Genomic DNA, 12,353 nt, shown 5'->3' on the forward strand with positions numbered 1-12,353 from the left:
TGCTTATATAAACTATTCTGTCATCTAATCTCAACTGGTTACAACACACAGGAGAATTTTGTCAGAAGATAACTCGCTCGCTTTGCAACTACCAACAGAATTTGGAAAATATCCTGTTGGGTAACAGTAATCATGTACTCAAAAATTATGTGGACCAAATGCAGAGCATCCTAGTGTCTACAACATGCACACCATATCTGGTATGAAATCGTGTAGCACATGCATGTACTATATCACAACAACATATTTTCAATGAAACTTCCTGGTAAATGCTGGGAGTAAATGAATACCTTGATAACTGTACCAGTCTATGTTACTCCTTGAGCAAAGGTATGCGAAATAATCTCTATAAAGTTTGCCTAAAACAAAAGCTTCTGCTCTTCCAGGCATAGATTGGATGCTTCCCACACCTTGGTAAATACACACAGTCACTATTGGTTTGTACAAATTTCAAATTCTGTAATGTCCACTAAGCTGGGGCAGTCGGGGAACCATCTTTGCCTTTCAAACTCTGACGGTACCTGAAAGTAACAAATAAACACTAAACCGCTAGGAAATGTATGGTTGTTGGAAATACCCAATAGAATAACAACAATTTACATTCACTGCAATTGTTTCTACATCTATGCTTTCTTGGAAATACCAGTGATGTACTCCAGATTATAAAGTACTTGTTTAGTTGTATGTGTTACCAGTCAAAAGGACCACTTTGGTGGCGTGAAGGTCTGTCAGCAACCTGCAGATGGTCGTGGGTTTCCTCTGGGCTCTGCCCCATTTCTTCCCGTCATAATGCTGACCGCCATCGTGTAAGTGAAATATTCTTGAAAAAAAATGGTGCTTGTTCCTGCCACCCTCACCAATGAGAGGTTGAGGCAAGGAACATGACTGGCTGGCCCAAGGTCTGTATCATGCGACAGGGCAGGGTGCCAGTATACATGTTATATGACTGGGTATGTAGGATGCAGGGACTCTCCCTCCCACAAGGCAACAATGTATATGTACACACACTTGACTACAGGTCATCACATGACTGAAAACTTGTTAAGTTTCATGTAAAAAGGCCAAGTATACACACATACCAGTTGTAAGCGAACTTACTGAAAGATCCTGTAGAGCTGGAAAATGCCCGTCAAACCGACGAAAATGTTCACAGCAAACAGGTTGTAGTTTTTGGGGATGATGACCATTGAATACCGAGACCAAATTGTTCCTACAAGAAAACAACATCGATGTAGCACTGGTGTAAATCCACAGGATTGAATCTGTTATCAAGGCTACCAAAGTAATTGCCTTTAAGAGACACATGAACACAAAAAAAACTTCAGCTCCATACATGAAATACTTAAACATTTACTTGGAAAAGGATTCTAATCCAAAAAAAAAAAGAGACGTCAGCAATTTTTTGCATTTCTAGTAATTAACACACATTTAGGGTATCTGCAATGGAAAACCCCTGTTATGTTACTGTGCTCAATATATTGAGTACTGCTTGAGACACCATCCTGTACCTTCACCTTGATTTCTAATACACCAGAGCTTTACATATATGCACAACCTGATCTCTATACATCATGTTTAAGATAATTCTCTAAAAAGCAAGGAAAACAGTAAAGTATATATCAAATGAAAGACCACTCTCTAGGAAAACGGTTCATTTTTATTTGTTTCTAATTTTTTCCAACCACCTAATATGGTTTCTACGGTGGGTTGTAGCGACCCAGAGGGTATCGGTAACGTCAGATGCATATTTTTGCTTGAAATTGTTTGTTTCAAGGTGCATTTGGCTCGTGCTTTCATGTATATGTATTCTGAAAGGTGAATCTGGCAGTCTGCCCCATGTGGCAAAAACATGAAGTCGTCGGTCCCAATACAGTAGAAAAAGGCCACTGTAGACGCCAAAATTTTGAATAGTCTTACAGTTGAAAAAATATAACTGAAACCAGTGTTCAATGGTCTTTGATCTGACATACTTCGCATTTGAGTTTCCCTTGCCTTTAACATTGTTTGGGCTTTATTCTGTGCCGATGCTCAGGGTATGACATAAACTAAACCCACAACCATACTACAGGTCACTTGGAGACCACCTGCAGAACAAAATTACTACACTTAAATTACATGTACCTCCTGGTCTGGATACAGACCAGCTACCAAAGCTTAACACACACCAGTGGTTTACTGCACCATCACCCGTGCTCCGAAATATCCCTGTTTACCAAGCGAATGCTGACAACCTCAGAGACAAAGGATAGACGGTCAGTGGCAAGCTGTCAGACATCAATATTTTTAGACTTTGTGCGTGGTACAAGTAGTATCTCGTGTTTAAACTATCAACCAGCTTATACTGGTACGTCATGCAAAACACTTTCTTACAGAACTATTTCTGGTAGAACGTTTGATCTCCAATTTTTGCTCACCAGTCCTCCACAAAGGGAAGTAAACCACCTCCCTTCACATGGTACCTTAAAAGTGAAGTAAACCACCTCCCTTCACATTTTACCTTACCAGTGAAGGAAACCACCTCCCAAACCACCTCCCTTCACATGGTACCTTACCAGTGAAGGAAACCACCTCCCTTCACACTGTACCTTACCAGTGAAGGAAACCACCTACCTCCACACGGTACCTTATCAGTGAAGGAAACCACCTCCCTCCACACGGTACCTTATCAGTGAAGGTAACCACCTCCCTCCACACGGTACCTTACCAGTGAAGGAAACCACCTCCCTCCACACGGTACCTTACCAGTGAAGGAAACCGCCTCCCTCCACACGGTACCTTACCAGTGAAGTAAACCGCCTCCCTCCACACGGTACCTTACCAGTGAAGGAAACCACCTCCCTCCACATGGTACCTTACCAGTGAAGGAAACTGCCTCCCTTCACACGGTACCTTACCAGTGAAGTAAACCACCTCCCTTCACATGGTACCTTACCAGTGAAGTAAACCACCTCATGGTACCTTACCAGTGAAGGAAACCACCTCCCTCCATGTGGTACCTTACCAGTGAAGTAAACCACCTCCCTTCACATGGTACCTTACCAGTGAAGGAAACCGCCTCACTTCACATGGTACCTTACCAGTGAAGTAAACCACCTCCCTCCACATGGTACCTTATGCGTGAAGTAAACCACCTCCCTTCACATGGTACCTTACCAGTGAAGTAAACCACTTCCCTTCACATGGTACCTTATGAGTGAAGTAAACCACCTCCCTTCACATGGTACCTTATGAGTGAAGTAAACCACCTCCCTTCACATGGTACCTTACCAGTGAAGTAAACCACCTCCCTTCACATGGTACCTTACCAGTGAAGTAAACCACTTCCCTTCACATGGTACCTTATGCGTGAAGTAAACCACCTCCCTTCACATGGTACCTTGTGAGTGAAGTAAACCACCTCCCTTCACATGGTACCTTACCAGTGAAGGAAACCACCTCCCTTCACATGGTACCTTACCAGTGATGGAAACCACCTCCCTTCACATGGTACCTTACCAGTGAAGGAAACCACCTCCCTCCACATGGTACCTTATGAGTGAAGTAAATCACCTCCCTCCACATGGTACCTTATGAGTGAAGGAAACCACCTCCCTTCACATGGTACCTTACCAGTGAAGTAAACCACCTCCCTTCACATGGTACCTTACCAGTGAAGTAAACCACCTCCCTTCACATGGTACCTTACCAGTGAAGGAAACCACCTTCCTTCACATGGTCCCTTATGAGTGAAGTAAACCACCTCCCTTCACACGGTCCCTTACCAGTGAAGTAAACCACCTCCCTTCACATGGTACCTTACCAGTGAAGTAAACCACCTCCCTTCACATGGTACCTTACCAGTAAAGTAAACCACCTCCCTTCACACGGTACCTTACCAGTGAAGGAAACCACCTCCCTTCACATGGTACCTTATGTGTGAAGGAAACCCCCTCCCTTCACACGGTCCCTTACCAGTGAAGTAAACCACCTCCCTTCACATGGTACCTTACCAGTGAAGGAAACCACCTCCCTTCACATGGTACCTTACCAGTGAAGTAAACCACCTCCCTTCACACGGTCCCTTACCAGTGAAGTAAACCACCTCCCTTCACATGGTACCTTACCAGTGAAGTAATCCACCTTCACATGGTACCTTAAAAGTGAAGTAAACCACCTCCCTTCACATGGTACCTTACCAGTGAAGGAAACCACCTCCCTTCACATGGTACCTTACCAGTGAAGTAAACCACCTCCCTTCACATGGTACCTTACCAGTGAAGCAAACCTTACGAATATTCTGACTTAAATCGGCAGCAAAACTAGCAAGAGCTGGATTTTAATCTTCTACCTCATTGGTCAGAGATTTATAGAGGCTGCAGACAGGCAGCTCTCAAGGTCACTAAAATTTGTTTATTTGACTGATGTTTTATGCCGTACTCAAGAATATTTCACTTAAACGACGGCGACCAGTATTATGGCCGGGTTAGATCACCTAGCCCTGTCACCACAAGTATATATCATTACTGCTGATCACAGTGTGGTTACCTGTTGCAGCCAGCGCAGTGGACTGTGTTACACTAAGCTTCTCTGCTGGGCGGGTTAGATCGCCTAGCCCTGCCACCACAAGGCCCTGCAAATAGACAGCAGCACACTGTAACATGAATAATGTATCTTCGCGAGCTAACCATTCAAGAACTTGTATTTGACCCATCACAATCAGCACTGTTGCAAGTATATCTAGGTCAAACAGACGTTCCATGAGAACGGGTGTTGGGACATCAGAAGTATTGGATCTATCCATTTTCAAACAACTTCAACATCAACATCAACATACCTACACAAGGTAATGAGAGACACAAACACTAATTTAAACTAACTCATGAATAATTCCTCTTAACTAGCTTTATAGGACAGCACAATAATTTTCTGCATGTTTAGATTTAAGTGTAAAAAGAACATTCCCCTGACCGTAAGTGAGAAGGTCTGCTACAACCTGCTGATGGTCATGGGTTTCCCCAGGGCTCTGCCCGGTTTCCACCCACCATAATGCTGCCGCCGTCGTATATGTGAAATATTCTTGAGTACGGCATAAAACGCCAATCAAATAAATAAATATATAAATAAATAAATAAATAAATAAATAAATAAATAAAAAGAACATTCAAACAGGATGTGCATGTATTGGCAGATCCACCATATTGATAAAATTTTTCAGATGTCACAAGTTTGACAGCTTTAGAATGTTCAGATTTATTATTAAGTGTAAAAGAACATTCAAATTTTGAAATCAACACATGGAATGCCTACATGTATTGAGAAAAACGTTCCTGTCGGAACACACTCGACCCTAATCCTTCTTATTTTTGGGACAGATATTAGTGGTGTTGAAACCAGAATATAACATTTCTTTACCAGCCTTTCGGAAAAGTAAAGATATGAGTGTGTTGTTTATTAGGTGGACTAACCATGTGAGAAAGAATTCCTGCTACAATAACATACATATTGGGCTCAAATAAGCAGACAAGGTGTCCCAAAACGTAGAAGAAATAGGGTATGTTTGGAAAGGAGCATAACTAACATGAATAAAGTAAATTGGGGGCAGGCCTCAGAAAGCAACAACATCTATACACAGTTGCTGATATAAGAATAAAATTATAAATGGTCAAAAATTGGAAAAAAGGGTCACATTTCTATATAAGACTTCCAATGAATCATACAAAATGTTTTGTCTTCAAAGGTTTTAGGGGTATGAATTTATAGCGACAACACATGCTGAGAGGTACATTACGTACATCAACTTAGGTAACTGCATTCAACGGTCTTAGTTTAAAACATTTTACTTCTGTACAATACTGTGGACATGGCTCAAATCTGGTGTCTTTCAGTACTCACCCATTTGAAAGTCGGTGCCCAGAAGAATATTGTTTTTGGTCCTGCAAGCCAAATCATTAATGAGGTACCATTACCATCACAAGAACGAGGAAATTAACAGGTGCATGTTATAACCATTGATCAGAGTGACAAGAGCATTTTTTTTCTCCATTTTGTACATGAAACTCACACTTAAGTAGAAAAAGACGAATCAGCAGCTTTCAAGACATTTCTCCTTCGTAAACATGTTTCTCCTGGTGTAACCTGTATCAGTGGGGACGTGGTATATTCTTAATCCAGTGAGGATTGTAGCGCAACTTCTACAATGTAACGATGTATTAGTTTCTACTGTAATGTCGTTCTGTCTTTATTGTGGCATCATAATGATGTCTGACCTCAATAAAATGTTGTTACGGTCCTACTGACGGGTGTTTGACAGATCCCCGTTAATTTTCGAGAATCGTCGTCTTCAGGATTTTGACAAACGTTTCACAATTGGTAGTGGCCTAGATGTAGATTACTTACGGCATATGCTGTTGCTTGGCAAATAATGTTATTCTTGACATATTCACAAATTTACCAATGATTACTATATGATATTTATGTATCCATGGTGATTTTTTAGTTTTTCTGTGCTTTTTTCACTGTCAGATCACATAGTCTGACAGTCAAATACACGTATCAATGCATGACAGTCAGATACGCATATCAACAGTCAAATACAATTATCAAAGCTTGCTTTATGATGTACATGTATCATTACTTGACATTTTCATGGATTTATAGTACAAATGATTGAAATCCACTCGGCCAATCAACATAGCGTAAAACATCTGGTGTACATTTGCTTAAGTCACCAGGTAGTCCAAAATACAAATGCTAAGATGACTTGTTTTGTTACAGGGGCCATCATCAGAGTCTAAAAGGTCTTTTACACAAGAAATGTTGGCAATGGGTTGATTGCTTAAGTCTAATAATTATAAGTATGTATATCATGCTAAAGCACCAGGCATTAATCCAGTGATGATTTCCAATCACACCAAGACTCGCACTGCTGGGAATACTACATGTATGTCAAAAATAGCAGGCAGAGCTGCAATGGTAGAAGATCTCGCTGAGATTTGCGAAGTGATACAGACTGATCGGGAGGGCATATGACTTTGGAAAGAAAGCTTGTTGGAATAGCAATCTTCCATTGAATCATCAAGGTACATCAAGAAAAATCTTTTCAATTTCCAAATTATATGTAACAAGGTCGCGTTTAAGCAATTACATTTTGAGTGACTTTTCATCCTTCAAAGCTGATATCTCTCGCAAGGTGACATTCCATTGAGAGTCTTTTTATAGACGTGTTTTTTCTGATGCTAATAATGATCACCGGTCACAAAACTAAGTGGTCTTGGCATCTCTCATGACGTACACCTAACTGCTAATGTGGCTCGTCAGCTCGCCTAACGATGAACTGACACGCCAAGCTCAGTATAGTAGCACATGTACATTGTTAAAAGAAACAACAATAATATACGAGTTATTTAGGAAGAGGGGTGAAAACACATCTAAACGGCCAAAGATATTTTTTCTGAAGTGCTTAGTAACTATACAAATCAACTTTTAATCAGGACTTCTTATCATGCCATGGGATATGTGCCAGTCCATCAAATGCTTGAATTCCATGTGAATATCACCTTTGAGGCAAATGTCCAAAATGTATCAACTCCATCGTTTACCCCGGCGCTCCGTCAATTATAGCCTTTTCAGCTCGCCTTCAGAAACTGATGGAGATTCACGAACTGTGTGTCATATTTGATTTTGCATTTTCCAATTATATATTAGTGTTTGACTGACTAATAAAGGGAGATAACTTCGAGCGCCTGTAGTACCAAGTTCATCTTCAAGTTATAGTATAGCTGCAGCATTTTGCAAAATCGAATCTATTTTCTTCCTTTTTTAACATGACTAGAAGTAATTTATGAAGTTAGTGCACTAGCTAGTACAATTCATACCAGCAGGATGGTTCCATATCGGAGCAAACCGCTTAGGCACGAGTCTGTCCGCCACAGCGATGATTCCTCGATACACAGAAGCCATGATTCCCCGGTTAACAAGGCTACCAGCGGAAGGTCACTAACTGGGCCCCTGTCTTTCAACTGGGCCCCTGAGTCACTCTCTTGGGCCGTTGAACACGAGCCACATTTTCTCAGCCGGTGTTTCAAGACAAATGAAACGGTCATTATCAAATATAACTACATGTGAATGTATGCGTCAAAACAGACATTCGTAAACCAGCCGTCAACTAAAATAGACGTCCCAGATCAATGATCGCAAGGCCAGTTCCTAAAACGACGTTGAACAGAAACCACCAAATAACTAAGAAAGTATATAAAATATGAAAATAGGACGGAATTATGCAAAGAGAAGCAGTCAACAGTTTTCACTGACGTTGCAAAAGACGCAACGTATGTAGACTGAGTGAAATAAGTATCGGTATTCAAATTGTGTATGTTGTGGATGATAAAATATATATCTCGGTATAAATATCCAATGTGGCGGTCTAATTTAACTCGATGAATATACATCTCCTAGCCGCCGAGTTAAGAGGAATTAGACACAGTCATGGAGTGCTCGAGATTCTGGACGTTCTTTCCATATTTACTTACAAGAGAATTATACTCATTGTTAAACCTAAGAAACTTGGAGTGAAGGCGTTTGATGGAATAACCTTGATATGATAAGTTTTTGCAATAATAACTTGTGACGTTGACTGAAATCGTCACACAACACACAGGATCTAACAAATGCTACAAGGCGAGATATGTACACGCCATATGCAGGACTGTCGGTATACTGTCCACGTAAGGATAATTTACAGTGTCAAAATTGAAACTATCTCTCTTGTCGTATAATCCTTGTGCCATCTGGGGAGTCTGTGGTTTTCTTTTAATCCAGCGAAGGTGGACATATGTAACTTTCACAGCCTTTGCTACATATGGAAAGCTAGCATCAATGTACCGTTTAGTGAACGAGAAAGAAAGGGCCTGGCGAGGATTACTCCGTAATAGTTTCTGCATATAATCGAAACCCTAACAGGACGTTCAAATATGATCCAGATAATCCCTTTATGACATTTACGGACAACTCCTCGAACTTTTATTCAACACGCCTGGTGGGAAAGAAAGGGACCATGTAACATGGCTATATTCTTATGCGTGCATATTGCGGCTGAGAATAGCGCTTCTTCGTTTTGCTGGCTGACGTCAGTACTTGTTGAGAGATGCAGACAGTGTGGTGGGACTTGTCACAAATCCGCTGGTAGCCGATTCCCTTAACAATCGGCACACCGACACCTGTCACCCTCCCATAAGCACAGACAGGAGGATTCGCTATAAAACAGACATTCCTGTACCAACAATCAACATCACAGACGTTCCAGGTCAATAATCACAAGGCCAGTGTTACACTTGCCACGAAGCCCTCTAACGTTAATTAAGAGCACGTAACTACAACGACAACTAGCAATGTAGGCATGACGTCGCCATAGTAGTTACGTGCTCTTAACATTAAGAGGGCTTCCTGCAAGTGAGCCCAGTTACTAAAACCACGCAGATCCTTCACAAATTTAACCACCACAGGACTAAGAAGGTATCTGAAGTACGAAATTAGGCCAGAAGGCTTGTTTGGTCTACCTGTTACCCCATCAAATGCCCGTTTTGAACAGATGTTACATTCTAAATAGAGGTAAAACAAGTAACAGCTATAAGGTAACAATGCGTGGGAATGCTCGATCACGTACTTCGATCTGTCACGTGTATTCTTAATATATTAGTACACTGTACCAGGGCAAAGTATCGCAGATTGGGGGGCATTCTTTTCTGAATACTGTGGAGTAAGAAGACAAACACGAGACTGTTCTTTGCATTCAATTTTAATGATTGATTTATTTATTTATTTGATTGGTGTTTTACGCCGTACTCAAGAATATTTCACTTATGCGACAGCATTATGGTGGGTGGAAACCGGGCAGAGCCCGGGGAAACCCACGACCATCCGCAGACGTTCAGAATGGCTGGATTGGTCTCATATTTTGTGTATGACTCGTGAATACTTTCTCTTATTCGTGGTTGAGACATCCGAATTAAATATGCATTGCTATACGTGACAGCGCACCTGCTTACGTCATTATTACTGAGTGCTTTAGCTATGCCTGGAAAGGTCTTCATAGCAAGGGCAACTTCTGTTTACTTCTGATAAGTTAAAAGGTGGATTCTGTATGTTAATTATAATATATCGTATTAACAACGCCACACCCACTTTCTGTTTAATGATTTGCGAAAAAGGAAATTCATCATTCCTGTTATACATGAACACCATTGATTTCAATTACTCAGTGGTGCTAATTCAGCAAACCGATATATGACATGAGATAACCACTCTAAGGTACCTATAAATAAAGAACTTTTGCATAATCACATTTACGGTACAGTCGCCACCAAATGGCGTTATTAGGGTTACGCCACAATCATTATTTCATGCATTCTAAAATAGTAAGAGAATGAAATCTTGCATGTACATTAGCTGATAGTTGCATGCCATAAAGCAGTACTGGATTAGAAAACTTTATGATGTATCCACGTATTTTCCAATGAACTAACTTCATGAGAATCTGCAACTGTGAGCAGTTTGTAATAGTGCGTCAAAGTGGTACGGTGTTGAACCCCATAAAGTGTCTACCGGGCTGTCAACTCCATCCCTAAGTAATAGCCCTATACCGCCCTTTTGGAGTCGATAATCTTTGCCCAGAGGTCCATTTCTCTAGCGGAAGCTGCGGTGTCTTTTGGTGTGGGATTTATCTTCGAGCTGGATTTTGTGAATGGCCTTGAATGAGTGGACATTTACCTGCAGTTCTTCAACTAGAAACTGGCCTATCCCAGATCGGGCACCGCTGTGAAGTCTGAGAGTCTATGCAACCAAGGCTGTTTCACTCTTCCAACACACCTTTACCACAGGTTTCTGTATGCCCCCACCAAAATATTGGGAAGACGAAGAAATTCTTGCTCTTGGCTACCGAAACATCATGATGACACAAACCAGTACCAAAGAACGCTTTCCGCGGGTTTCCAACATCACGCACATCCTACATCAGAGAAAACAGCCGTTATACAGCAACAAGAGTATGTACTAAAGATGATCTGTACAGCCTACACCAAGCTTGTCCCGTTTGTTCAGTTATAAGGTTATGATGCTACCTGGTGATAACCTTTATCAATATTCACCAGGGCGCCTATGGCATTACGGTCTTAATATTCCTGTATTGTAAGCAAGAGGAAAGTTATAATCTTTTATCTAAGTGCTTAAATACAGAAATATGGTTTCCAGGGTAGTACCGGGTACCTACCTGCTCAGTGAAGGCTTAGCCGCGCGGGAAACTCGGAGTGAGATGGGACCAGTCCCACTTCATTAGCTACGTGGTTACTCAGAGATAGGATACGGAAATATATGGTGTTAGTAGTTCTCATATTGGACGAAGTGTCCGCTGAGCCCAATATGAAGGTTATCGAATTTGTCCTGCAAAGACCTATCGATCCAGTGCAGAGGACCGATGTTTAGGTGAATCGCTTCAGCGATCTGACCATTTCATTCAAAACCCAACAAAGGGAGACACATTTGCCGTCGTCTATAGGAGTCGAGAAGGTACACACGTGACCGTTATTGTCCAATGAAAAGCGGAATATTTTTTCCGATGCGGGATAATGTGCGGGATCCTGGCATCTACTCTGGTTATATGTCTATCACAGAATACAGTACTTGATGAGAAAACTTTATGAGGTTTGCGTCAATATTTTCCGACGTTCTTTGCCACGAGAACATCCAAGCGGCTGTCAATCTTCTGTACATATGTAAGAGTCATGCCCGAAATTCATATTTACATTTACAGCCTCGAAGTCCGTAACAAAAAGATGTGATATGTATAGGTCATGTATGGAAAAATTCGATTCGGTAATGGCTTTCCATATACGAAAGAATGTATAGTCTACTACATGTATGTTAAAATCTCAGGCTTCAGTTTATAGTCCTAATTAAAGAACGGTGCTAATTTTTTTAGGCTCCATCTCATTTATTTATTTGATTGGTGTTTTACGCCGTACTCAAGAATATTTCACTTATACGACGGCTGCCAGCATTATGGTGGGAAGAAACCGGGCAGAGCCCGGGGGAAACCCACGACCATCCACAGGTTGACCTACGGCTGGAGAGGAAGCAAGCATGAGCTGGACTTTAACTCACAGCGGGCTCTATCTCATGATCATCTCCATATAGCTGTGTCATCAAAGCTATACCCATGAGGATTGGTAACTTGAAAAAACCTGGTTCAGAACAGCGTATGTGTTCTTGCATCAACACTATCTTCCACCGGATATATGCTTCTATTGTCTGAGACGAAATTGGGAACTCTTGTAATACAACCTCAATAGCGGCTACGGTTTGAGGACATATGCTTTGACTGA

At 41.3% G+C, this 12,353-nt stretch overlaps 1 protein-coding gene across 1 annotated transcript; it reads right to left on the bottom strand.

Annotated features, from left to right (window-relative positions):
• Positions 1-194: 194 nt before the first annotated feature.
• Positions 195-7,941, bottom strand: LOC135469056 (mitochondrial pyruvate carrier 2-like). The gene is made up of 5 exons (XM_064747578.1): positions 7,854-7,941; positions 5,872-5,912; positions 4,525-4,609; positions 1,099-1,210; positions 195-521 (listed from the first exon to the last, which is right to left on the bottom strand). Exons 1-5 carry the CDS (start codon positions 7,936-7,938, stop codon positions 470-472), a joined length of 375 nt encoding a protein of 124 aa, XP_064603648.1. The 5' UTR covers positions 7,939-7,941; the 3' UTR covers positions 195-469.
• Positions 7,942-12,353: the final 4,412 nt, after the last annotated feature.

Source organism: Liolophura sinensis, chromosome 1, assembly GCF_032854445.1.
Source record: "Liolophura sinensis isolate JHLJ2023 chromosome 1, CUHK_Ljap_v2, whole genome shotgun sequence".
Lineage (NCBI taxonomy): Eukaryota > Metazoa > Mollusca > Polyplacophora > Chitonida > Chitonidae > Liolophura > Liolophura sinensis.

Bases quoted from the DNA above. Each gene is read 5' to 3' on its own strand.
- LOC135469056 (XM_064747578.1), bottom strand. From the start codon at position 7,938: ATGGCTTCTGTGTATCGAGGAATCATCGCTGTGGCGGACAGACTCGTG. The intron at 5,913-7,853 runs GTATGAATTGTA...TTTGGCTTGCAG, and splicing joins GATATGGAACCATCCTGCTG to GACCAAAAACAATATTCTTC. The intron at 4,610-5,871 runs GTGAGTACTGAA...GTCTATTTGCAG, and splicing joins GGGCACCGACTTTCAAATGG to GGCCTTGTGGTGGCAGGGCT.